We start from the raw sequence: 27,220 nt of genomic DNA on the forward strand, positions 1-27,220 counted from the left end.
TCACTCCCCGGACTCCATCCCCCCGTGTTACCCCCATTTCCAGCCCTGTGTAGACTTTTCGTCTAAAGTGCTGCAAAAAAAACAGCGTTTTCTGGACACCAGGCGTTTGGTTAATGGCAAATAATGACCCATTTGGCTTTCCATATTTAGCTGGAGTGATTGCAGGTACCAGACGGACTTCACGGAGGCGATTGAGATTTCACAGCTTGCACTTTATTCCCCATGAAACTCACGCAACTAGTGTCCATCACAAACATTCTACCATACACAGCGTTACTAAAACAAAATAATTTGAAACGAGCAACAGACAACATAAATAACCTGCATACATGGGGTGCTCTAGGCGCACATACAATGCAGACAGTTCAATAGGGAGCGCGCGCTCTTAAAGCTCTTCACACATTATTTCTACTCGTTACAGACTGTAATGTAGTAGTCCTGAGTAATGCTGCTCCATCCATCAAATGTAATTGCTGCACTGTTGATGTTTTTCAGATCATCAATAACATTCTGCTTTTCAATGTCATACCAAGCAGGAAAAAGCTGGTTGGCTAAACTGACGCAACGTCAGTTCTGTTTTTTTCATAAGGTGAATACAGAAGGCGGTCTGGCGGAAGCTAGATATTTACTTTATAACTTGTTAATATGGATATTTTTTACACAAATGCATCGCTTCACTTCAGAAGGCCTTTATTAACCCCCAGAGCCGTGTGGAGTACACGTTCATGATGGATGGATGCACTTTCTTCAGCTCATTCTCGTTGGTCTCGCTCACTGCCATTACAAAGCTTGGATGCGTCAGGATATTTATAAATATATCTCCGATTGTGTTCATCAGAAAGAAGAAAGTCATAGGATGGCTTGAGGGTGAGTAAAGCTTGGGGTAATTTTCATTTGAAAGTGAACTAATCCTTTAAGACATGTTAGCGACTTACATGGGGAAGAACGCTCGATTGCGGTACTGTTGACTGTTTTAGCAGGCTATACTGCCATCTAGTGGTAGCAGGTTTTCTTAGACAGCTGTGTGTGGATTGTGCAAGGCTAAACCGGCGAAATGAAAGTCTCAAAATCCAAATGAATCATAGGATCGACTCAGAAACAAGTCAATGAATGCACGCGTGTCACCGGATCCACAAATACAGATACTCTTTGCAAGCACAAATTCTGACCTACGTTAATACAAAATCGAAGTTTTGTATTCACAACTATGCCTTTATTTGTACAAAAGGCTTCACATTCATGTAGTTCTGGATTTTGCACACAGAAGTTGTAAAGTATTAGTTTAAATGTAGCAACGCACATTTGTGAATTTGTCAAAAAGTTGGGTAGTTGTGCACACATTAATAATTTGCACCAGGCTTATTCATTTGGTAGTTGTTTGTGTGTAGGTTGTGAAATGCTTGAAAACCACGAAAAGGAAGTCTCAAAATCCAAATGAATCAAATTAGTTTGACTCAGGTGACGCGCAATGAATGCACGCGTGTCACCGGATCCACAAATGCACATCTTCTTTGTTGCATGCGCATCTCAGGGGCGAAGCGCCGAATCTTGGGCCCTCTGCAAAGACAGTGTGTGGCCTTTGCCAGCATCCCGTGATCCACGCAACTTATCCCTTTTTAAAAAAAATAAATAATAGTGTACAACTATACACAGACATCTGGAGTCTAGAAATTGGTTTAATAAGCTGTTAAAATAAAGACCTTAGTGTAACCCAATTTATGTGTGTAAGAAAAGAAAAAAAAAAACACTTTGATTTCTCTCTCTCTCTCTCTCTCTCTCTCTCTCTCTCTCTCTCTCTCTCTCTCTCTCTCTCTCTCTCTCTCTAAGCCAATCAAAATGTTGTATTGCCTTTGTCCCGCCTTGCTGCATTGTTCATTGGTTGAATCAGCTCAGTGCTGATCCATGTACAAAACCGATCAAATCAGGTGTAGAGAGTGAGAACACATCTTACTGATCGGAAAAAGTTATATAGTAGAGAGATCGCAGTGGAACAGCATCGGTTTCATTAATCAGGTTTCCTGCGTATCTTGGTGAGTTCTGTCAATTATTTTGTCATATTGATTTTGATCTGAGCCTACGAGGCTAAACCATGTGCTATGTTACTGCACAACATGGGCTATTGCATCATAATCATTCAAAATCATAACGACTACTCTAATTTCAGTGAAATGTTTGTCTTTTTTATATCATCTTGTTCTATATGATGTTCTATAATGTTTACTATTTGTAATATTGGGATTTAAGTATGCATTTATGCAGGCCAAATAGGCCAAATGCTCTAAATGAGGATGCAAGACAAATTTTCTAGTTTTTGCAAGTGTATATTGAAAATAATACACATTGAGTGTTATTTCCTATTTCTTTTGTACTGTGTAATCTATAGTACAATGTTTGCAGTTAGGATGATGTTGTTTGATTATTTTATCAGACCAATTCATTGAAATGCATCAGTATTTCATTGATGTTTTCACATACAGTGTTCATATATGTAACATATGGAAGTTATTTTCATAGAAATGATCATCATTAGGCCTAATTGATGTTAATGTTTAAACAAATGTTTTACAGTCACCTGTTTTGTAAATTCAGGTCGGGTCTTTTAGTAACGAGGGGATTCTGTCCGTTGATCGGTGAGGAGTGTGAAACCTTAGATGGCGAGCCAACCAACTGGATCTTCTGGAGTCTCTGCGAGCTTGAACTTCAAATCCTGAGAAACATTATGTGGTAGGACTGTTCCCAACAAAGAATCTTACATACATTGGAGGACATTGTTTGGTTTTGGCCATTTTCGAAAGACTGCCGAACTGGTCGTTCGAATACACGTACACTGATAAACACACACACCAATATTAGTTTAAAAAGGGGGCTTTCTTTCATTTTATTTGTACGCCAGCTACCTTCTATTTTTACTTTGTACAATATCATTTTCCTACTAAAGTTACATTGAAACTGTTACAGTGAATCCGTCCATTCATTTGTGTTGCAATGTCTGAACCTCTTACGAACCTAGAGTTGTGTATTTACCTATAGATGGGTTACATTAGCAATATGTCTGCATTGTATTTTAGAGGCTAAAAAGAGATGAAAGTTCTCAGTTGGCATATACAGGTGCTGGTCATATAATTAGAATATCATCAAAAAGTTCATTTTTTTATTATAAATTATTTTTAAAAATGAAACTTTCATATATTCTAGATTCCCTACATGTAAAGTAAAACATTTCAAAAGTTTTTTTTTTTTAATTTTGATGATTAGAGCGTACAGCTCATGAAAGTCCAAAATCCAGTATTTCAAAATATTAGAATATTTCCTAAAATCAATCAAAAAATGGATTTGCAAAACAGAAAAGTTAAAGTTCTTTAAAGTATGTTCTTTTGTGCACTCAATACTTGATCGGCAGGACATATTACAGCAAATGACTTGCTCCTAGCACAAATTACTGCATCAGTGAAGTGTGGCATGGAAGTGATCAGCCTGTGGCACTGCTGAGGCACTATTGAGTCTTCAGATCATCTGTATATTGTTGGATCGACTGTTTCTCATCTTTCTCTTGAAAATATCCCATAGATTCAGGTCAGGCATATTGGCTGGCCAATAAAGCACAGTAATATCATGGTCAGCAAACCACTTGGAAGTGGTTTTTGCACTGTGGGCAGGTGCTAAAGTCCTGCTGGAAAAGGAAATCAGCATCTCCATAAAGCTTGTCAGCAGATGGAAGCATAAAGTGCTTCAAAATCTCCTGGAAGATGGCTGCATTGACTTTGCACTTGATAAAACACAATGGACCAACACCAGCAGACGTCACGGCCCCCCCCAAATCATTATTGACTTCAGAAACTTCACACTAGACTTCAAGCAGCTTGGATTCTGTGCCTCTCCAGTCTTCCTTCAGACTCTGGGACCATGATTTCAACATGAAATGCAAAATTTACTTTTATCTGAAAAGAGGACTTTCGACCACTGTTCACTGTCCAGTTCTTTTTCTCCTTAGCCCAGGTAAGATGCTTCTGACATTGTCTCTGGTTCAGAAGTGGCTTGGTAGTCCTTTTCCTGAAGATGTCTGATTGTGGTGACTCTTGATGCGCTGACTCCGGCTTCATTCTACTCATTGTGAAGCTCTCCCAAGTGTTTGAATCGGCTTTACTTGACAGTATTCTCAAGCTTGCGGTCATCCCTGTTGCTTGTGCACCTTTGCCTACCCAATTTCTTCCTTCCAGTCAACTTTGCATTTAATATGCTTTGATATTTCACTCTGTAAACAGCCACCCCATTCAGTAATGACCTTCTGTGACTTACTCTCTTTGTGGAGGGTGTCAATGATTGTCTCCTGGACCATTGCCAAGTCAGCAGTCTTCCCCATTAGTGTGGTTTCAAAAAACAAAAGATACCCGGATTTTATACTGTAGGGATGGTCATTTAATGAAACTCAAATGTAAATATTCTAATATTTTGAGATACTGGATTTTGGACTTTCATTAGCTGTACGCTCTAATCAACAAATTTACAAAAAAAAACTTTTGAAATGTTTTACTTTACATGTAGGGAATCTAGAATATATGAAAGTTTCATTTTTTAAAATAATTTACAATAAAAAAATGAACTTTTTCACGATATTCTAATTATATGACCAGCACCTGTACATAGATAAGCATATCTATGTTTCTCTCTATTTGTAGACTATTTGTCTTAATGTGATGAACACCCCGGACATGATTTTGTAGTTTTTTCCAGCTTTCTGCATCTCTATAATGTGTCTTTAGGTCCTGTGAATATTGTCCGGATAGACGATGGTTCACACTAACCAATCTATTTTCAGAAGAACAGATTTTGACAGATTTGACATGTACAACCCACACTTATCTCATTTCCTTAAAAAGGGACCTTTTGGAGAAGCTGAATTACTACTGTGAATGATTGCTCAATGTCTTCAGTACACTTAAAAGTAAGGGAGATATGACTGAAAGGTGAGAATCTGTAAAATAAACAGCATAAGGGGCCGTTCACATATCGCGTCTTTCCCGCACGCAAGTCAGTTATTTCAAATGTAGCCGCACGCACGGCAGGCGCGCTCATAATGGAAGCGACGCGGTCGCGACGCGCACGCTGTGCGTTTTCCAGGCGCATCGAGATGAAAAATTCTCAACTTTTCAGAATGCCGCAAGCACACCGCAGGTCATGTGACAAGAACCAACCGATCAGCTTCAGCCTTTCCGTAACAAAACATCGAAATCTCAGCCAAACAGCTGATTATAGCTGTATAGGGTGTTTTTTATATCTCATCTCCATAATTATATCTAGTTGTAAAGCTAATTCAAGGGATAGAAATCAATTTATCCTTTGCTGAAAGCTCCTGCTCCTCGTGGAGAGCGCAGTTCATGGTTGCATAGCAACGACAGACGCCACGGGAGCGCAAGCGCTTTGGAAAGAAGGAGAAAGCGGTGCGGCCGCGCTTTCCACGCGTTTTTAGACGCGATATGTGAATAGCCTCTAAAGGTTATGTACAAAACTGTTTGCACTTATTTCCATCATATATACCACAAATAGTTAAGTACAAACACTTCAACTTTCTGTTTTGCCATGTGATTTCAAGGAACTGCTATGATGTGATTTCAAAGAAATCCTGTGTCACGTGATTTCAAAGTGTCCTGGATATATAAATACCAGCAAAGAGCTTTATTTGGTATTTGGACATCTAGAGGTGGACAGAAGATACAGAAATCAACGCTCAGGTTTGTCTTTTTATCACTTTAATTTCAACTGTTATGTATTACACTTTTACTAATTGTAATTATTTTCATTTTTAATTATTTGAATATATTATTTTATGTTCTTGATTCTTATGTTCTTGGTTACTCTTGGTGCATATTGACAGACTTCGAAAAGACATGACACACAATTGGCATTCATAGCAAAAGCATCCAGTGGGACTGATGGTAGCCTAAACATGAGCTCGCATATTGATGCATGAGCAATTTTCGGATTTGCATATGTTATGGAGACCATTTACAGATTCTAAGGATATGATCAAAAGGCACACAGAGGCGTGTCATTTAAAATGTCTTTATTATTATTATTATTATTATTAGGCTTAGAAACTTTTTTTAAATGACAAATTCCTTTCACAAGAGAAGCTGTATTCTCCATTGTGGGTTTGAAATAAATAAAAAAAATAAAAGCAAGGGACCATTGCTTAGATAATGCAAACCAGCTGTTGTTGTATCAAATTACTTATCGGTTACTTTAGCTTGCTTAAAACTTTTCAGAAGAACAAAAAAAAAAAAAAATAAAAGACAGAGGTCATTATGGACTGTCCCTAGTCTCTCACCTGAATCTGTCTTTTTTCTTTTAAAGAACTGTGGTGTGTCCATTGCTCACTGGCAGGCCACACACACACACACACACACACACACACACACACACACACACACACAGAGAGAGAGTAATGCTAGGAGTTGAGGAGTTAAGCCTGGTTCAGGTTAAATCCTCTCTGTGTGAGGAATGAATAAATATAGCAAAAGAAAAACATTAAACTTTCTTTTATTGTCTAGTTTGATAGTCCGCCACAACTGAAAAATAACAGATATAAATCTAGGAATGAATAACAATTCATTTAAACAGCCACAGTGAGTGTTTTCACACATACTGCTGGTATACAGTGATATGTCGTTTGTTTTCACTCTGGTCCAAACGCCAGGAGTGTTTACATGACTCCCGATTGTTAAAATGAGTATCAAATTAACGATAAACTTTAACAACAGAGACACACGTACGCACTACACGGGTACGCAGTTTATTTGTCGCGCTGCTGTTTTTGTTTCACGCTCTAGCAGTTAATAAACAGAACTGCATGAGTCTCGCGGAAGAACATTGTAACCGGCGCTACTTCTCTCCGTGTATGACTATGGACGAGTCACCCAGGTCCTGTGCTACTCCACAGCGGCGGCGACCCGCTGGACTAAAATAGTCCGAAAATAAACACTTATTATAGGTGTACCATGGTGATTCAGGATACTGACTCCAGTACTCACCGATATGGTTTCGGAATCGGAACAACTCTAGGTAAAAGGAAAGAAGTGTGAGACACAGCTTTGGAGCAACTTAGTTGATTCACAACACTATATAACGGGCTCTCACTCTGCGTGTGTTTCGCGCTAGTTGACGGTCGTGCTGAGCGGTGCGGGTACAGAGGAGAAGAAGAAGAAGAGAAGAGGATGACACCATTTGCTAAGGGGGATGTTTTCATTTTCATCCTTAACACATACATTTTAAACCACAAAAACATCTCTACTGCTTACCGTAACCGTAACCGACTGTGTTTACCGAGATACTCGTAAAGGCGGAGATTTTGAGATAAATTTGTGTAAATTTGTCCGTTTAGACGCAATGACAGGTAAAAGAGAATTAATTTTCTTATTTGCACGCTGTCGGAGGCGCGCAGCTCTGAGCTCTTCGGGTGTGTGTGACGCGCACACAAAACTTATCACAGCGCGCGCGAGTTCTCTTTCACTTGAATGCTTATATTGGCAAAGCTTGAAAACGCGTGCAAATGATAAACTTTAATGGCCATGCAGCGCTGGCTCGATCGGGAAACTGACAGTTCCTTCAGCTGTCCGGAATGTCTTTCACGCTGAAAGGCGCAGCTGCATCCGCCACTGAATGAATGACACCGGCCCCGCTGTGATAAATAAGAGGATGACATCTAATGGAGAAGTCTAGTAATAAGATTAAAGTCAATCAGATACTATGTCCAATGTTTGCGTAAATATGAAAAAAAAATCGATACGTGGCTTTTGAAAATCGATATCGTATCGACCGCATTTTTAAAAAACGATTAATCAAAAAATTGATTTTTTTGCCCAGCCCTAATTAACAAATCCTTGGGAACTTTTGGGATAATGTAAGTACACAACTTGATGAAATATTTCACACTGTGCGAGTGGTTTTGGGATGTTTTATTACAAAAAATCTTACATCGTAAAAGCGATCATATTCCAATTTTGAGGACCCTTCAATGGCTGCCTATTAAATTCAGAATTGATTTTAAAATCCTTTTATTTGTTTATAAATCTCTACGTAATCTCGCCCCAATCTATTTATCCGAATTGCTGCAACCATATACTCCATCTTTGTATATACTTGTGGAATAATCTGCCTTTAGAAATCAGGTTAGCTCTTTCCCTGACTACTTTTAAGTCTCTCCTAAAAACGTACTTGTTTTCCATGGATTATAATTAATCTTCTTCTGTGGTTCTTGTCGTGTTTTTATGCTGTTAAGTGTCTATACCTTGTTTTATTTATTTATTTATTTTTTTAAACTGTGTTTTAGCTGTGTTGTTGATTCTATATCTTTTTCTTCTTTCTGAAGCTCTGTACAGCACTTTGGTCAGTTGTGTGACTGTTTTATAAGTGCTGTATAAATAAACTGAACTTGAACTTACATATTGTGCCTTTAATCGTCCCTACCCCTTTTAAAGAAGGGCGTGTTAAACTAAGAAACTGATGGTTTGCTCAAGGCTGTTGATCTGCTGAATTTTAAACAATGTTATAACTTCTTGCTTTCCTGTATTCTGCTTCAGCTCTCTTTCCCTTGGTAAACTGTATGCATGTGTGTGAGTGTTAGAGTAGTTTCAGTGTTTAGTTTTCATGCTCATATACTGGAGTCCCTAATCATGCAGATTTTGACTACATGCTCTCGGGCAGGGGTGGGCAAACTCGGTCCTGGAGGGCCGCTGTCCCTGCAGAGTTCAGCTGCAGCCCTGATAAAACTCACCTGCGTGTAATCCTGAAGATCTTGATTAGCTGGTTCAGGTGTGTTTGATTAGGGCTGGAGCAAAACTCTGCAGGACAGCGGCCCTCCAGGACTGAGTTTGCCCACCCCTGCTCTAGGGGATCCAAATATTTATATGAGTTATAATTAATTATTCATATTTCTGTTGAGCTAATTTGCTACACTAAGCAAATAATATATATATATTTTTTTTATCACAATTTACAGAAAACATTCAGTGTGTCTTTTTTATTCAATAAAGACAATCATCTGAATCTACTTGACTCTTCTGTAATGAACCTCTACACACATCTCACATGTGGTTACCCTCGGCTGTGTTCCCCTTCAGCTCCTTACTACAACAAAATATACAACAATTGTTCCTATTGTCACATCCTTTGTCTCTTTGTTTAATATTTATTTTTAATACAGAACTAATGTTCCCAACAAAACTCTTAATTTCTGTTACAGAAAAAAAAAACAATCTACCATTTCCTTATAACATCTATATAGTTATTTCACATTTCCATCACAATAGTTCTACATATCTTTCTTTTTCTTTTCTTTTTTCCATGTGACAGTTTTACACCCTTTTCATCTTTTAATTGTTGAGGTTTCTTTACTAAACGTCCTGCTTTTGTGAAAACAGATGGGACTGTACAGCGCTTTACATCTCATTCTCCATATTGCTGGTGAGTTGTGACTGAGCGTCAGCGGTTTCTGCGTTTCTGTTTCACTACCTTTTGTTTTGTTTGGTTAGAGTCTCTAGGGGTCATTCCATGCTCCCTTCGGAGATGTTCCCTGTTTCTCTTTATAACACCTCCAGAATCCAGCTGGACACTGTAGGATCTCGAGTCAATGGGCTTCTCCCCTGTGCACTTTCTCCAGATCTTTTGAGGCTCAAATGCTTGTATTCTCACAGAGTCACCTTGTTTTAGTGTGTCTGAGTCTCTGGCGGTTCTGTTAAAGTTTGTTGGTGTTCATACTGTGACGAGATTCAGTGTGTCAAAAAATCTGAAAACACATGAGGATCCACAGCAGAGAGAAGTGCGGAAAGAGTTTCACTATTAAAAGTCACCTGAAGATACACATGAAGATCCATGCAGTGGAGAAACCACATCACCACAGTCTGAGATCACAGTATGTATTAATAATAATACATTATTAAATAAAAAAACACAGTTTTTCATTTCAAAAGCATTTCTAAATTCAGTTTATATTTCTAACAAAAATGGTGAGAAGTGGTGAAAAAACTGAGCTACCACCAAATCCAAACATTATCATTTCTAACTTTCTTTCTTTCTTATTTTCTAACTTTCAGAGCTTGAGTGTAACTTTGATGAAGACCAGTGGTGCTCTATATAAGATTGTTTTTACCTCAATATCCTTTAACAAAATTACAGGACGGACTTATGAATTCCTCACCTCACTTTGTCAGAGTAAAATGTATCCACATGTATCACAGATAGGTGGATCAATTATGCACATCTTCTGGGAATGTAGAAAACAAACATTTTTGGGAAGAGGTTCGCCCACCATTGGTGGAAATGCTTTAATAACTGCATGATCATATTTTTGAGCATAGCTGAAACTGTATTTTTTTTCTTTTAAATGTAATTTCTACTGTTATTACTTATTTACTTTTAATATTATGACCATAATTGTTCTTCCATCTGCTACTGTATCTATTGTTGTTTTTGTTCTTTCTTCGCTCTTTTTTTTCTATATAAAAATATCAAAACTAATAAAAAGACAACAGAAAAAAGATGAAGCGCATGTGGAGAGCCTTTTCTTGGCACTGGGTGAAAATGCAGTACTTGATTTAACAATAAAAAGAAAAAAACATTCTAGATTGTACTTTTCTTCAACTATAAATCAGCCGTATTTGGTTATTATTTAGTGCTCTTGAAAGTTGAACAACAGCTGATTTTATAGTCTCGTTGTATTGCTGGGCATTTGTCATTATAAATCAACACAACTAGACAATAATTCATGTTAAAAGATTTATTAGGAAGCAAAAGCTGTATCAGTGTCTGTCCACTAGAGGACAGAAGAGATCAGACATTAAGATCAGCAGTATAGCAATAATATTCATCAATCACATGCTTATGAAAAAAATAACAAAACACAAGAAACACCACAATGTGGTATCATGACACTGAGTATTAAATCTGAACAAAATTTTTTTTTTTTTTTTTTTGGAGAAGTACAATAAGGCTACTATAAGTGCTTCAGCATGAATATAAAGGCACTTTAAATTCAAATATTCATTAATAACATGCTTCTGAAAAAAATTATAACACAAGAAACACCACAATGGTATTATGCAAAATGTCTTTTTCCATCTTTTTTTTTTTTTGTGAGAAGTACAATAAGGCTACTGTAAGTACTTCAGCATGAATATAAAGGCACTTTAAATTCAACTCACATTTACAATCATTCAGATAAGATGAAGATTCACTTCACATCATATCTTTGATATACTCTTATTCAAGCATAATTATGTCATATAACAAAAAAAAGCCATACATTTACAACTTAAAAAGAAATATATATATATATATATATATATATATATATATATATATATATAAATAAAAAAGATTGTCAACTTAAGTAGTTGGTTATAATTATTGTTATTTTTACAATAATACTGTCAATTACACTGAAGCTGAATAACACTGAATGGTCAAAGCTGTTTGTCTCATTCACACTAATGAACTTCTACACATGAAGAGAAGGTCATGTGATCTCAAAGACATGTGATTAGTTCTGAACATGAACGTTAATCTGGCACTGGTGTTAATTACATAAAACGGCAAATTCAAATGCTGTGGTAAAACATCTTATAAAAATCATATTCCTGTCGATAACCACAGAAAATCAAAGCTGTGAGAGTCACACTAGTATTATGTTAACAGTGGTACAGGTATGAAGTGTAACATTAGAAAGTGTTTGATTACTGTGTTTCTGGGTTCATATAAAACCACAGAAGCTTTTTACATGCAGGTTCATCAGCTCAACAGACACGGCTTCATTTCTCTCTTTCACTGGACGGATTCTAGAGGCTTATGAAAGCAGAAATGTGTTTTTGTTGTTGTAGCTGGAGATGAAGTGTTGATGTCAGAGTGATTGACACTGGTGGGCGTGTCTTATCTCATTAAAGTAAACTCTCCTGCTCATTCACTCCATCCAGATCCTCTGCTTTCAGCAGCGGCATCTCTACAGTCACCGATTCATTCTTTCGTTTTTCTGTGGAATCTGTCAGAAAATACACAGACAATGGCAAATTAAAGAGAGATGTACTGATCTGGATTTAGTCATATTATATGAGACATCAAAACTAAAGTCAAACATTTACATGTACAAAATCATTTAACACAGACTGTCAGAAGTACATCTCACTAATTTGACAAGTTCAATCTGGTTTAAGCACTTTTCTCACAAATGAACATCATATTTATTGTACTTGTGAACTCATTAATCTACTAAAATAAGCAAACTAAAATGTAAAGTTCATTTAAATTGTGTTTGAAATCTGAAAACTGAATGAAAAAACTAAACTGAACAGAAACTAAAGTGAATGAAGCCACATCTCACACATCAAATCATGATCACACTTTAAAGATATTCAAACAACAGAATCTCACCCTTCATCAATGGTTTCCTCTTCTCTTCTTTTGGGATGGCTGCACATAGAAACAAAGAAATACAAGGAAAGTGTTCCCATTAGACCAAGTGTGTTTTTGCACATAAAAAAAAAAAAAAAAAAAATGAATGTGTTTCATTCAGATACCATCTCTGTCAAGAAGAAAACAAAACACGTTTTTCCTTTATCTACAGAGCACTGATATAAATTCATTGAGGTGATGCAGCAACTTAAATCATTTTGAAACTTTAATCATTAATTCATCATTATAGATTCAGCATTATATATAGGGTGAATTCAGGTGGATTGAGACACTTTTTGCCATTGAGATGACTTGGAAAAAGTGTTCCAATCAACCTGACTGACTGACTTAATTAATTAATTAATTAATTAAACGCACGCACGCACACGCACACAATTCCATAGTTTTCCATATCAGGACATAATAAAAAAAATCATCTGGTCCTTGGTAGGTATTTTTTAAATCTTGTTTTCTTGATTTACTGCAAGTACCATGTTTTACCATGACTAATATTGATCTCTTACTGCAGTGTGTAACAAGTGTCTCATAGCAGCCGCCGAGCGAACACAGAGTAGCATTAACAACTTTTAACACACAAATGTATCTAATAAGATAAACACTGCTGCGTTACGGTCATGTGTATGTGTGTGGTAACACAGAAGTGCACAGAAGCAGAAGTGACAACTGCGGCATAATAAAAGCTCCACTGCTCTCGAGACGTGTGTCACACTCGTCTCTCATTAGCAATCGCTCCAGTGTCCTCGTTCCGCCTCAACGGCTTTCAGCCACACCCTGCTTCATACTACAGTAATGTTAATAAATCTTTAATACATTAGCTCATCCATGAACATGATGTCCTGTCCCGATTCTTATCCACCAGCTGTAGACATGAAGACAACACCTCCCATGATTCAGTGAAATCAAGGAGTCATCAAGCTACACCTTTGTTTTGAATAAGAGACCTATAGAGGCGAAAACTACATAGTGTGCCTTTACAAAAACTAGGAAAAAATGAAAAAGCCATGGGGGAAAAACTAAGCACACTCTTACTGTAACATAGGAATCAGGGAAAGTAATGGTCAGGTGCTGCTATCAAATGCCTTTGATTAACTGATGTGAATCATTGTGAATCATTGATTAACATGTGATCACCTCTATAAAAGCAGGAAGAAGGAAGATTATTCACAAGTGGAAGCTATTTGAAACAGATGAATAATGAATAACATGAATAATAATTTAACAGCTCAGAGTCAATTATTCCACTTATACTACGGTTACCACACCTCAAGACACTGTTCTGATGTTATTTCAAGACATTTGTCAGGTTTTTGTCCTTAAAACACTCTAATTTCTTATGCATCTCATCCCAAGTCTCTGTTGCTAATTCCAAAATGTCATTTCAGAGCTAGTAACGGAGGCTTGAGCCTTGATAGCAGAATATAATACAGTTATTAACACAGTGAGAGACAGAATTAGCCTACCTGAGTCTGTGTGTCTCTCATGGCAGCAGTGTCTCTACTAATAGTGAAACTGTAAGTTTATCTACCTCAAGAACCACACAGTTATTACCTCACTGGTGAGAAATGTCATGAAGCTTTTAAGTTGCTAAACTATTTTACTGATTTGTCAGAGCAGCGCTGACAACACGTTTCTGTGTGAGTGTGTGTCTGTACTGTATGTGTGTGTGTGTGTGTGTGTGTTTGAGAGAGAGAGAGTGAGTATACGCTTTCAGGACACAATAAAATGTATTGTGGCAAAACCATGACAATAATTTGTCGTTTTCATTCTCTTGTTTACTATATTTATTAGCTTGGTCGGTGTCGTTGTGGATTTTGTTTCTATTGGGGATGAAGGCTGTAAGGACCTACTGAAATAACACAAAACATTTGGCAAAGTGATATGGAGCAAAGAACAAAAGAAAATATTTTGAAAATGTTTGGTCCAAACAACATTGGACACCATTATATGGAATAAAATAAAAAAAACTTTAGTGGTCCATAGAAATTCATACCCAATGTATACAAAAGGGGACATTATCATGATATAAACCAGAGCAGCTGCTCTGCCGCCCACTCTCATGTGAACAGGGAGTGGTTTTTTTTGTTTGTTTTTTTTTTTTTTTTTGGAGATTTGAAGCTTTGTTTCCCCAGACTTTTAATGGATGGACAGAAATCTTGTGATGAATAAAAGTCTTGTGGGTTCGGGATGACACGAGGGAATTTTTGGCTGAACAATCCCTTTAAGAATCCCTTTAAGAATCCCTTTAAGAATCCCTTTAAGTGGCTCTCAAACTGACGTACGCGAACAAAATGCTGAGTTAAAATAACATAAAAACTGAACATGTTTTTCTAGCAGGTTTAATTCTGTAAAAACACGACATTCAGTCAAATGACCTCATCTTTCGCAGTCAAAACTGACAGCAACCACGGCAGTATCGCGCTGCTGTTCTCGACAGTATAACTTACTTTGTGAAAGTGTGGATTTAACATTTACTAGCATGGAGAACAAATATAGACAGACTGCATATAGATTTAAGATTAAATCTCTCTTGGATACAAAAAGATACTCTTTGGTGAGTTATTGTTTTTAATTTTGATCATATTATACAAGCAAGAATGCAATGTTTCCCGAATATCCACACAATTTCAAATGTGACATTGATTTTCTACAACAGTTCAACAAACAAAAGGGTAATATTAAGTGATGTACATTTTAAACAGTATTGTCAGTATTTTTGCTCTATTTTGCAACGAAAGCCACAGCAGAACTGCAGCAAACAAGCTGTGTTTCGTGAACGAATCTGTGGCTTTGAACGAATCGAAATGATTCAATGATCCATTCATAAATACAGCCGCTTGCTTTGATACTGAAAGAATGAATGACTTGATTCACTCATAAAAACAGTGACTACTGGTGGTTTTAATGTAATATTTAAAAGTATCACTTTGTTTTTATCATCATTGTATTTATTGAATTGTTTTAAGCATTATTTATTTTATAAAGATATTTATAAAGGTAAAAAATGCACTGGAAAAAATCGATTTAAGAGGGCAAATATTGTCCCTTAATGGAAATGTGTAACTGCGGTCTAAGTGGAAAAGAGAGGGTACACAGAAGGATCTTAAATCCCTGTAGCGTCTGGACCAATCAGACACACAATTATTCATTATATTTAATGAATTACCCATAAACTCACTATCGAAGTTCTGTGAACCTATCCCCCTAAAACTGCAACTAGCATCCCAAACGTAGCTAACACACAGGCAGAACTAGACAGTTTTAATTCAACTTGGAGAGACAGGCAAGTATGAAACTTAGTCTCATTATCTGATACATTGAATATCCTTACCCCTTTTAAAGAAGGGTGTGTTAGAACTAAACTGATGGTTTGCTCAAGGCTATTGATCTGCTGAATTTCAAACAATGCTGTAACTTCTTGCTTCCTGTATTCTGCTTTAGCTCTCTCTTTCTCTTGGTAAACTGTATGCATGTGTGTGTGTGAATGTTAAAGTAGTTAAGTGTGTAGTCTAGTTAATAAAGTCTTGTTCATGTCACACGTAAAGTTGTCCATGTTTCACGCTCATATACTGGAGTCCCTAATCATGCAGATTCTGACTACAGGCTCTGAGTAGTACTGTACAATAAGATTGTTATTTCCCATAACCTGGAAATGAACATTTCTTAGAATTTATAAACAATTAACACTGTGTTCATTGGACAACAGGTTAATTGATTGTAATATTAATTTTATTACATTAAGTTAATTTTGTTAACTGATCCAAATATTTATAATTAATTATAACTAGTTATGATTAATTATTCCTATTTATTTTGAGCTAATTTGCTACATCCCTCAGGGGGTACGACACTCTAGAAAGTTTGAGAACCACTGAAAAGGGATCTGTAGATTTGCACAAGTGCTACTGCTAAGAGTGCAATGTCAATACAACCTTGAGTCAAATTTTTCATAAGCTTGAATGAATTGGTCTAAAGAGAAAATAGCTATCAAAATTATTGTTGGTAACTGTAGCTTGACTAAAAGTAATGACTAAGACTTGACAAAAATGATGACTTTTCATCAACTAAAACTAGACTAAAATATGAAAGACAAAAATGACTAAAATGTGACTAAGACTAAGGAGCATTTTCATCTAAAGATAAAGACTAAGACTAAATTAAAAAAAATCGCTGCCAAAATTAACACTGCAAACATCAGACATACAAATTTTGTTGATCTTGATTTTTTTTAAAGATTTTCTTTTACACTAAGGTTGCGTTCACACTTGTCATGTTTGGTTCGAATAAAACGAACCCTGGTGCGATTGCTCTGTTAGTGCGGTTCATTTGAGCATGTGTGAACGCTGCCATACGAACCCTGGTGCGCACCAAACAAGCGGTCCGAGACTGCTGAAAAGATGGGTCTCGGTCCACTTCCAAACGAACTCTGGTGCGGTTCGAATGATATATGAACGCAACACGGACCAAAGACATGTAAACAAACCAAAAACAGGAAGATGAGACCCTAAAAAGGACAGAATCCTCACGCATGTCGATTTTTCTTGTCATAGTCGCGAGTTTGCCCATGACAGGCATCAGATGCACGTTTCCACGCAGCAGATCATTTGTGTGTGACGGAGGGATTCCCGCTGCTGTTTTGACTACTTCACACATTTTACAAGCTCTTCACAAGTTCCCAGCTGGCCAAAATACCATCATATGCAGGCTACGCACACACAACAGGCGCATTTACCTCAGCACACAGCATTGTTTTGGATGTTCGGTAAGTTCCGTCTCAAAATAGGCAATACGTCATAAAATCCGACCAATCACGTTGTGAATGTATCCCTATGCCTTTAGGTTCGGTGATAAAATTGCCAATCTGAACGCTAATCGGAGCAGGACTAAATGTTTTTTTTCTTTTTGGTCCGGACCAAATGAACCAAAGGAACGAACTACAAGTGTAAACGCACCCTAAAAGAAGCAAATAGAAGGAAAAAATGTGTGAAAAAAAGTCTGAATTCTACGGTGGCCCAGTAGTTCACAACACAACGAAATTAAAAAAGCAAACATAAGTTCACAACACAATGAAATCGAACCAGTGTTGCCAACTAATGTTCAGGGAAGTCGCTAAAGACGGGTGGATTTGTTGCTAAAGTTGCTAAATGATGTTGTGAGATGACGTCATCACGTAACCATGACGCAAAACTGCATTATTGCTTAGAATACACATAAAAATATGATTTGAAATCAACTGTTAATTTAGATTTATTCGTAATGTAAATATTATAATATAAATATATATTTATAATAATAAACCTATTTTATTTGTAAAAGTAATATAAACAACATCTTTTTGATCAGATATTTTTATTTTTAAATACAACATTGAATTATTGAACAGTTACACATTTTTGAACAATTACATTTTCTTATTTTCTTATTAACTAGTAAAACTACACATTTTGAACAATTATAGTTTGAAGCAGTGTATTGGTAGTTAAAAATAGGGCACGATGTACTGTGTTAATATGAAGGAATTATCCATGTTGATTTTTCACAGGTGTTTTACCTGTATTATAATTTACACATTGCATTTTGTGTTTTAGGGTTACAACTTAACAGATCTTGTCCTGGCAGAAAATTACCAGAACCTTTTCTTTTTTTACAGCGTTTTACAGCGTACTGAACAACAATTATAGGTACAAGCTAATAACATGCTGTATCATAAATGAACAATTATTATTGAACAACTGCAACTATCATCTTAATTCACATATGAAGTGTGTACTGTCATCTTTCTTCAGCTCTCTCCAGGCTGACTTTAAAAATAGCTAAATTTGTTGCTAGGTGCTTTTAGGTGCTTTGCTAAGGTAGTCTGAAAAGTTGATAAATCTAGCAACAAAATTGCTAAGTTGGCAACAATTCTTCCAGTAATCAATTCTGCTGTGATAAAGGTCTATTGGTAAGACTAACTAAAGGTGAAACTGTACCTCCCTGTGTGTGTTGACAAAATGTCACCTGTATTAAGTCAGTCTTACCAATAGGAACCTATATAAGCTTTGGAATTTGAACATGTCTGTTTCTAAATGTTAAAAGTAATTTTAATGAATACAAATTATATGTTTTTAACCACTTGGTGGAATTGGCAGTCATTCCCATGAGCCATGGTAGCGCATCAATTCATTCACAGGTATAAATATGCAGCTATAATTGAGGTAGATGGTTTTGAATGAATGTTTCATGTGGATATACAGTGGTTACATACAGTTAAAACTAATCGTGGTATTGATATCTTTGTAAAACTGCCGACTCTGTAGAACAGTGGCAAGGACAACTAACTTTACCGAGCTCTGAAAGCCCCCTAGTGGCTGGGAGCATTTTCATTGTGTTGTGGCTTTATGCTGTTGCGTGGCTTGATTCACTGAAATTTAAAAAGCAAACTTATGTTTGCTTTTTAAATTTTGTTGTGTTGTGTACTACCGGGCCACCGTAGAATTCACCTCAAACAAACAATAATTTGCTCAAAGAGCATCTGACATGTTCCTCTGCTCCAAATTTCCAAATGCCAGAAAAACTTTCATTGTTGATCACAAGACTGATAACAAGCAAACATTAGCCTGTTTCACACTAGACGAGTAAGTGAAGCGTATAAAAGCTTGCAGGAACAGGATGTGAGTGAGTTAAATCATCAGAGAAGCATTCATCACCAGAGAGAAGTCAGCAGCTTCACTGGAAGACGGGTTATAATTTACAAGGTCAAGAAATAAATAACCTATAAATTACAATAAGATCAATAACATGCATTCAGAAAACAGATTGTGTAGTGTACACTAGGACAGACAGGCTGAGACTAAGGAAGTTATAACTGAGCTACTGACAGTTTGTGTCATGGAAATGTACTAATTAAAAACAAGAGTGAAAATCTCTCTGCAGATCTGGAGATCAGGGGTCGTATTCACAAAACATTTTATGTCACCTCTAAGAGTTCTCCTAAATAACAGTAAAAGTTCTTAGCTAAGAGTTTTCTCTTAAAATCTATTCACAAAACTGCTGAGACAAACTTTTACTAACGAAATAGAGAGTCTTGAGCTAAGAGAAAGGGCGGGGTCGACCTTGTTGATATGGATGATGTCATCACACTTACTAACTATGATTGGCTGATAAGGGAGGAGTCTCTGTCAGTGATTTAATCAGAGAAATATTGTAGAACGAGGTATCATGTTTCCATATTCAAATAAAGATTTTAAAATGTAGGCCAAGTGTCACTGAATAAACTAGTATGTGTTCAGCTATTGTCCGCCTCTCACATGTCTGCATCTAGAGATTGAAGAATTCAAGTGACAATTGATGTTTTACAAACAAAGTTCAGGAGGAGCACGTTAAAACGGTCTATCTAATGGGCTCGAGAGGAGGAATATATATATATATATATATATATATATATATATATATATATACACACACACACACAGCTGACGTGTACTTGACCGCAATGTTTCATTCTCCATCATTCAATACATTTTATCTGTACATGAATGAATCTTTATGTCATATCATCGTAGATTAAAACCTATAAATCATAATATTTATCACATTTATGAAGAAAAGGCTCAGCACTCGAGGCTTTATCACTATTGACTCAATGGTGTTCAGTGTCTTTGGGCGGATTGCTGAGGAGAACATCCGACAACAGCCATTTTAGGATTGTTTGTGATTTGGTCTTAGTGACTCAGGAGTCCTCATCACTACTCCTAACTTTTTCACAGATTTAGGAGCTACTTTTAGCCTTAAGATGTTTTGTGAACACGACCCCTGAACTCTTAAATGGATGGATTAGAACTGGATGTAATGGATTAGTGTGTCTCACAGCACCATGATGTGATATGTGCTTAAAATCGGCATGAAATCAAAACTGACCCTATTTCCTTTGTTAGTGCATATTACTAGTCTTGTGGTGAACAATTAATCCGTGCAAGTTAATACTCAGAAAAAAATTGTTTGTTGTGGTAATCTTTAATCAAAATCTTAAAAGTATGAAACACTTAAACCACTCCAACCGTTAGTCTGATATGAGCGACAGATGGAGAGGAGGAGCGCTAAAGTAAAACTCTGCCCTCTATTCAATATTCCCTTAACTTGGGAATACGTCACAACACTGGAGAAAAGTCGTTTACAACTTCCCCGGCACGTCTTTATCTTAATCTGTAGCCTACCCTTGCTCTGCCTTGCGTACCGCCACTTCTCACATGTTGCCGGTACTCTAACCTCCACACCGAAACATAGAATCAGGCAATTAATTGTATAAATCATGCGTTCGGAGCTTTTATAAGCATGAGTGACGCAGGCGCGTTCACCAGCACGCTCCAAAAGTGAGATAAGATTTGCGCAAGCCTTTCCTATGATAAAATGTGAAACCCATTTGAATTCTATTGAGAATGTAGTAAAACTCTATGGAGAAAGTCAAACATGATCTAGAGACAGCCACTAAAAAGACTGATGAAAAGAGGGGAAAACATGATGATGTTCCTGCAAGCTTTTTAAACTTCTCATGACCACCTTTACTAGAATTTATCACGTTCTGTTGTATTTACTGTGGTACATTTGAACTAACTTGTTGAAGAATTTATAATATATAGTCTATTAAGGGAATAGATTTAAAAAAAGAGAAAAAAAAGTTAACATTGCCCTAAGCAGGCAATGAGGAGTCATCAGTGGTCTAGCTGTAATTATATCCTTATTATAACAAATGCTATGGTTAAACAATTACAAGAACTACTTTTTCATAAGGCCAAGTACAAGTGAGATTCATGGATCTTCTAGAATTATTGATTAAACATTAGTTTTCCTCATGTGTAAAGTGTGTTCTGCTAATATGACAGATATGCCCATTAGGAAAAACCTGGCTGTATTTCAAGAATAAACATGTTCAGTATAAGAGCATTTTAAATAGATAGTTTGACTTCCCATGGCACTTTGTAAACAAGTAATTGTTAACTATAGGCTGTTACTTTACTGCCGTTATGTTCTCAACCAACTTTGCATGTTTGGGACATTTTGCAAAAATAAAGCAACAAACAAATAAATAAACCTCACGAGGGAGGAGGGAGCAACCGAGGGAGACAACGAGTCCCCCATCCCAAAAGGAAGTGAACAAAATAGAGTAAATTACCTTTGAAAGTAACTTGATACTTCAAATAAAGATTGTCAATTACATCGTTACACCAGTAGGTGGCAACAAATGATTGTTAAAAATGTATTTGTCATTGAATCATTCATTGCAAAGAAGTGTTCAAAAACGTTGATTCATCTATGAAACAAGTGACATCTTTATAATTGAGTCATTGAATCATTTATTCAAACCGATTTAAAAAAAAAAAAAATTCATTCAAAATAATTAATGGTTTTTGTAAATAGACTGCAGCAAATAACATTTTGTCAGAATCTCTAGTAAATTACATGTTATTTTTGTAGTTGTCTATTCAGAATCATGGGAGAATTGTGAACACTATTTAAAAAAAAAATGATTCTCAATTTATTGAGTAAAAACAGCATGGGGGGGGGGGGGGTATTAATTATTTCAGGGAATATAAGGAATATAAGGCAATGTTTTAAAAAACTCCATGTCTATGGTAACAAAACAAAAAGTTTTTATAAAATGATAATCAGCACATTTCAACCTCTTTAACCATTGTTTAAGAAAAGGGATGAGTGAATATTATATTTTCTAGATACATTATTATCCAAATTATTTTGCTTTTCAGAATGCACATCAGCTTCCTTTTGCATTAAAACTGGATTCCCCTTTAAATGTGTTTAATGGTTGATTTTCAAAGTAAACTAAACTGAGAGGTAGCCATCCAAAACATTCAGTTTTCTTTAACCTGAGGACAAATGTATTTAAAATGTTTGTGACCTGTTCAATTCAGTATGCACCATATGCAAATTCCTAGACAATGTATCTTTAATTTGGCCAAAATCAAACAGGTAATTTTCTCCAAGTAGAGATTCTGTTGAATGAACATGTTTGTGCCACATACAGTTGATAAATGTTGTTCATTGACCTTTCATGTGTCTGCTTGATAATTAAGAAAATATTGTTTGGAGGTAACATGAAATAGGCCTGTTTAATGTTAGCATATTATATAATTATATGCTTTCGATATAGAGTCCCCCCAGTGAATCTCAGCCATTTCCAGCCCTGATTATAACAAACGCCTGCAGTGCCGCCAGTGGCCTGACGATTGTTTTTACACTTTACAACGCGATCTAATCCTTGTTTAATATTTGCTTACAACATTTATTTCAACTGTCCAATTAATCCTTAATATTTGGCCATTTCTTTACGACAGAAATGCTACAACCACTGTAATTTCTTGAACAAGAACATGTGGACTTAAACGAGGGCTTAAACTTTTATTTTGAAATCGCGACGAGCAGTTACACATTTCACCAAGTAGAAACATACTGTATAATGTTGCTAAGGTTTATTGACGACTTACCTTACAAATCTGATTAAACGTTAAAAGCAATCCAAGCTCACAGCATATTCAGAGATGGAGTTTGAGACGCTCCACTCATGTATAACAGTTCACGTGAAGCTGCATTTACTGTGAAAGGAGCCGCACAAGACGCACTAGACACGTGTATAAATAATTACAGCGCATATATATTAAACCTGCAGCACACACATTTGTTTAATTAATTCACAACCTTTGTAAAGTCACAATAACATTATGCTTTATTATTTTTACACGGGTTTAATATCGTGCAGCCTTAGAAAACTGTCTAATAATGTGTTTCATGGATTCTCCACTTCCGGTATTTTACCAGTTACTCGACACGCGCAAATTGAAATCGAGGATTTTTTTTTTTTAAAAAATCGAGTAATTGAATTTCATCGATGAATCGTTACAGCCCTAAGTCACACCAGTAACACTGAGTTCATATAAAAGGGTCATTCTCACGACACACCCTGAGGATCTGCACTGCTGACCACTGTGTTGAGATTCTCTCATTAATGTGCATCAGAGAGCTCTCACACAATGAAGATCTTCTGTGAAGAAAGACTTTTGTTTCAGATTTCCACATTCAAATCAGTCACATCACTTCTTAAATGTTAAGGAGTTGAACTAGGATTGTATTCTAAGGTGGTTCTGATGTCTCTAGCTTTGCTCTTGGTGTGTCGATCAGAACACAGGAATGGATCAAGGCACTCAGATTAACTCAAAGGGGTTTACTGAACACTGAAGATGTGTATGGAGAGGTACATGAGTGGGAGGTCGAGAATTTGTGGGTAGGTGTGGTACTACAATGAAACATAAATAAAGAAATAATCAACATAACATGACTGTTATATAAATTAAATCACATTACACATTAAATTACACTATAAAATGTTATAGTATACATAGCTACAGTATAGAGTAAAAACTTTCTGTGGAAAAATACTATGCAATATGGCGCTGTCATCGTTCATGTAAACATAACCGGCACATTGAAACCGAAAGTGTCCTTATACTGGCAATAAATATCACACACCGCACCATACAGTACTCCCATATAAACCTGACATGAATAACTCTCAGCATAGTAGCACTGTGACATGAATAAACATATACGGAACAGGGTGAAGATATCACAAACTGCGATATTATAATTGTGAACGCGCCAGTTTGCTTTAACACTGTTCATTCTGATTAACTCAATAACTGCGGAGAAATACCAAATTGACCTGTAATCACATACTACGATTAACAAAGATTATCTTATGATTAGAACGGGTACTCACAATCAATCACAGACGCACACAATAACACACAAATTGAGGTTATTTCCCGGTCCCAGGCAAGTTTGTCTCTCGCTTCATTCGGCTGCGTCATGGTGATGATTGACAGGTGAGCTAAGTCCCGCCTTTCCAAATTTTCCATTAAAATTTGGATCAAATTCAATAAAAGTCTTGTGGGTTTGGGGCGACATGAGGGCATTTTTGGCTGAACTATCCTTTAAGAACGACACAATACTGATCTAAAATAAAATTATAATTACAATGAAAGTAAATATTTCACTCACCAGAAACAGTAACACTGAATATCTTGAATGAGGATTTGCCATTACTGATGATCTTTAGTTTGTATTCTCCAGTGTGGTCAGTTTCGATTTTCTTGATGGTGAGATCTCCAGTCTGACGATTCAGATCCACATTGTCTTTAAATCTAACATCACTGTACTCAGACTCTTCTTCATACTTCTCTTCTGTGTTTTTATCTATAGGACTGTTGTCATCTCCAAACATCCAGAATATCTTATCTCCTGTCTGTATTTTAGTATTGGCACGTAGAGTCACATCCGCCCCCTTCATCACTGACACTGACTTCTGTTCATCTGTCAAAGAAACAAAGAAAAATACAGAAATCAGAACCAGAAAACCAACAGCAGCAGAAATAAACAGAAGAAACACTGACATATCACACCTGACATACTGGATCACAAACATATCAATTACTCTATTTTAAGTTGAAAAGAGCTCAACTTCTCATTGTAGAAATCTGAATGTAAGTATAAATCTCTACACCTCATGTGTGTTTCACTGATGAAACTGTGTTGAACTCCAGTCTGTGTTTCTAAGAGTAAAAATCCACTCAAATGACATGAAATATGAGTGTGTTGAATTGAGTTTGTGTGAAGAAACGGTTCTGAATGTTTGATTTGTGATCAGATAATGACTGTACTGCAGTTCAATAATGATCAGGAATAATGAGGAGGATTGTGACTGATAAAGTTGATCAAACAATCCTGCAGACAGAAGCAACACAGTCTGTGTGAAGAACAGTTTCAGAACAGACAACAGCATATGAAAGAAGACTGTCTGAAGCTGCTTCATTGAGGAACCAGATCTGTCTGAAACACCAGAAACCAGGACTGACAAAACAAGACAACAATAAGCAAATAAATTAATTATTATTCAATTAAAATTAATTAATCTGCAACTGCCTGTATTTACAGTTGACTTCAGTTGACCTTTTTGAGCTTTAAGGCTTTGATAAAATAGTTAGAGACACATTTTAATGATTTAACTCTGTACATTAATCCCACTAGAAGGTCTTGTTCCTGACATTACAGTGTGTTGATTTCTACATCAGTATATATCTGCTATGGCAGCAGTGCAGTGATATGATGAACAGGTCAGAGTTTCTCCATCATTAATATAACACAACTGGAACACTTTTATAATCATATTTTGACACAAGGTCTGTCATATACACTGCTGCTGTTTCACTGAAAGACTTTGTGTTACTCACCAAAGACGATATTCCTGAAGAGTCTGAATGTTGAATGATCACTGGTCTTGATCTCTAGTTTATATAATCCAGAGTGTTCAGGTCTGGTTTGTTGAATGATGAGAGATCCAGTCCGAGGGTCCAGCGTCATTTGGTCTCTGAATTCATCATCAGCAAACCATTGAGGTTTCCAACGGTTCTCTCCAGTCATTTCAGCTATGAGTTTCTCTTCAAACTTCCACTGTATTTTATCATCCTTCTGTATATCAGTATCATAGTACAGAATGACAGGACATCCCTTCAGCGCTGATGTCTTCACTTGATCTGCAGCTGCACAGAAACAGAGAAATAGAGATCAGAAATCAGAAACAGAAAACTAAGAACATCAGACAACAAAGCATTACTGATCAATTGATCAACATCTCAAATGTTTCATTTACTCAGTTTATGAATATCAGTAATGAACTCAGCTTTCTCTGATTCTACCATATTATAGAAATCTACATGAAGATATAAATGAATTAAATGAGTCGACCTCAAATCTAATGTGTGTTTTGACCATCAGAACAGCCTGAAATCCACACAACAAACATCAGACTACAGATTTAGTTGAGCTTGACTATTTAAAGATCCTCTTTTAAACTAAAAGCAGCAAATAGAGGGAAAATGTGTGAAAAAAAGTCTGAATTATACAGTGGCCCAGTAGTGCACAACACAACGAAATTAAAAAAGCAAACATAAGTTCACAACACAATGAAATCGAACCCGTGTTGCCAACTAATGTTCAGGGAAGTTGCTAAAGACGGGTGGATTTGTTGCTGAAAGTTGCTAAATGACGTTGTGAGATGACGTCATCACGTAACCATGACGCAAAACTGCATTATTGCGTAGAATACACATAAAAATATGATTTGAAATCAACTGTTAATGTAGATTTGTTCATAATATAAATATATTTATAATAATATAAACCTATTTTATTTGAAAAAGTAATATAAACAACATCTTTTTGACCTTGACCTTTGAGTGTACCTAACTGAACAACAATGATAGGCACAAGCTAATAACATGCTGTATCATAAATGAACAATTATTATTGAACAACTGCAACTATCATCGTAATTCACATATGAAGTGTGTACTGTCATCTTTCTTCAGCTCTCTCCAGGCTGATGTGCTGCTTGACTGGCTGCTGTTCAGTGGTTTCCTCTTTTTGTACTTTAGATTGTTTAAGTCACTTTTCAAAAGTTGTTAAAAGTTGCCAAATAAATTGTAAAAATAGCTAAATTTGTTGCTAGGTGCTTTTAGGTGCTTTGCTAGTCTGAAAAGTTGCTAAATTTAGCAACAAAATTGCTAAGTTGGCAACAATGTTTCTGGTAATCAGTTCTGCTGTGATAAAGGTCTATTGGTAAGACTAACTTACTAAAGGTGAAACTGTACCTCCCTGTGTGTGTTGGCAACATGTAATATGATTAATCTGGTGCACCTTCACACATCTAACAGGG

The 27,220-nt window shown here is 36.3% G+C and overlaps 2 protein-coding genes across 57 annotated transcripts in view; one reads left to right on the forward strand and one right to left on the reverse strand.

The window, feature by feature from the left end:
• The window catches only part of LOC127509830 (uncharacterized), a 502,366-nt gene that overhangs the window by 39,548 nt on the left and 435,598 nt on the right, over positions 1-27,220 (reverse strand). For 26 of the 44 annotated variants that reach the window (XM_051888896.1, XM_051888897.1, XM_051888883.1 and 23 more), the window contains 2 exons: positions 25,737-26,045; positions 24,508-24,819 (listed from right to left, as the gene is read on the reverse strand). The exons of 5 other annotated variants lie outside the window; for them this stretch is intronic. In XM_051888896.1, the coding sequence (XP_051744856.1) occupies positions 24,508-24,819; positions 25,737-26,045 (621 nt within the window). Of the gene's footprint in view, positions 1-10,756; positions 12,029-12,417; positions 12,457-24,507; positions 24,820-25,736; positions 26,046-27,220 lie in introns of those variants that run through there. 13 more of the 44 variants (XM_051888884.1, XM_051888863.1, XM_051888894.1 and 10 more) reach the window with 10 other exon arrangements.
• LOC127509908 (60 kDa lysophospholipase-like) overlaps positions 1,894-27,220 on the forward strand; it is a 390,873-nt gene continuing 365,546 nt past the window's right edge. For 3 of the 13 annotated variants that reach the window (XM_051889246.1, XM_051889251.1, XM_051889257.1), the window contains exons 1-2: positions 1,894-2,030; positions 2,590-2,724. The gene's annotated coding sequence lies outside the window, so the exon portion shown is untranslated. Of the gene's footprint in view, positions 2,031-2,589; positions 4,965-5,590; positions 11,335-27,220 lie in introns of those variants that run through there. The other 10 variants (XM_051889250.1, XM_051889244.1, XR_007929395.1 and 7 more) reach the window with 9 other exon arrangements.

The sequence above is a fragment of the Ctenopharyngodon idella genome, chromosome 3 (genome assembly GCF_019924925.1).
Source record: "Ctenopharyngodon idella isolate HZGC_01 chromosome 3, HZGC01, whole genome shotgun sequence".
NCBI lineage: Eukaryota > Metazoa > Chordata > Actinopteri > Cypriniformes > Xenocyprididae > Ctenopharyngodon > Ctenopharyngodon idella.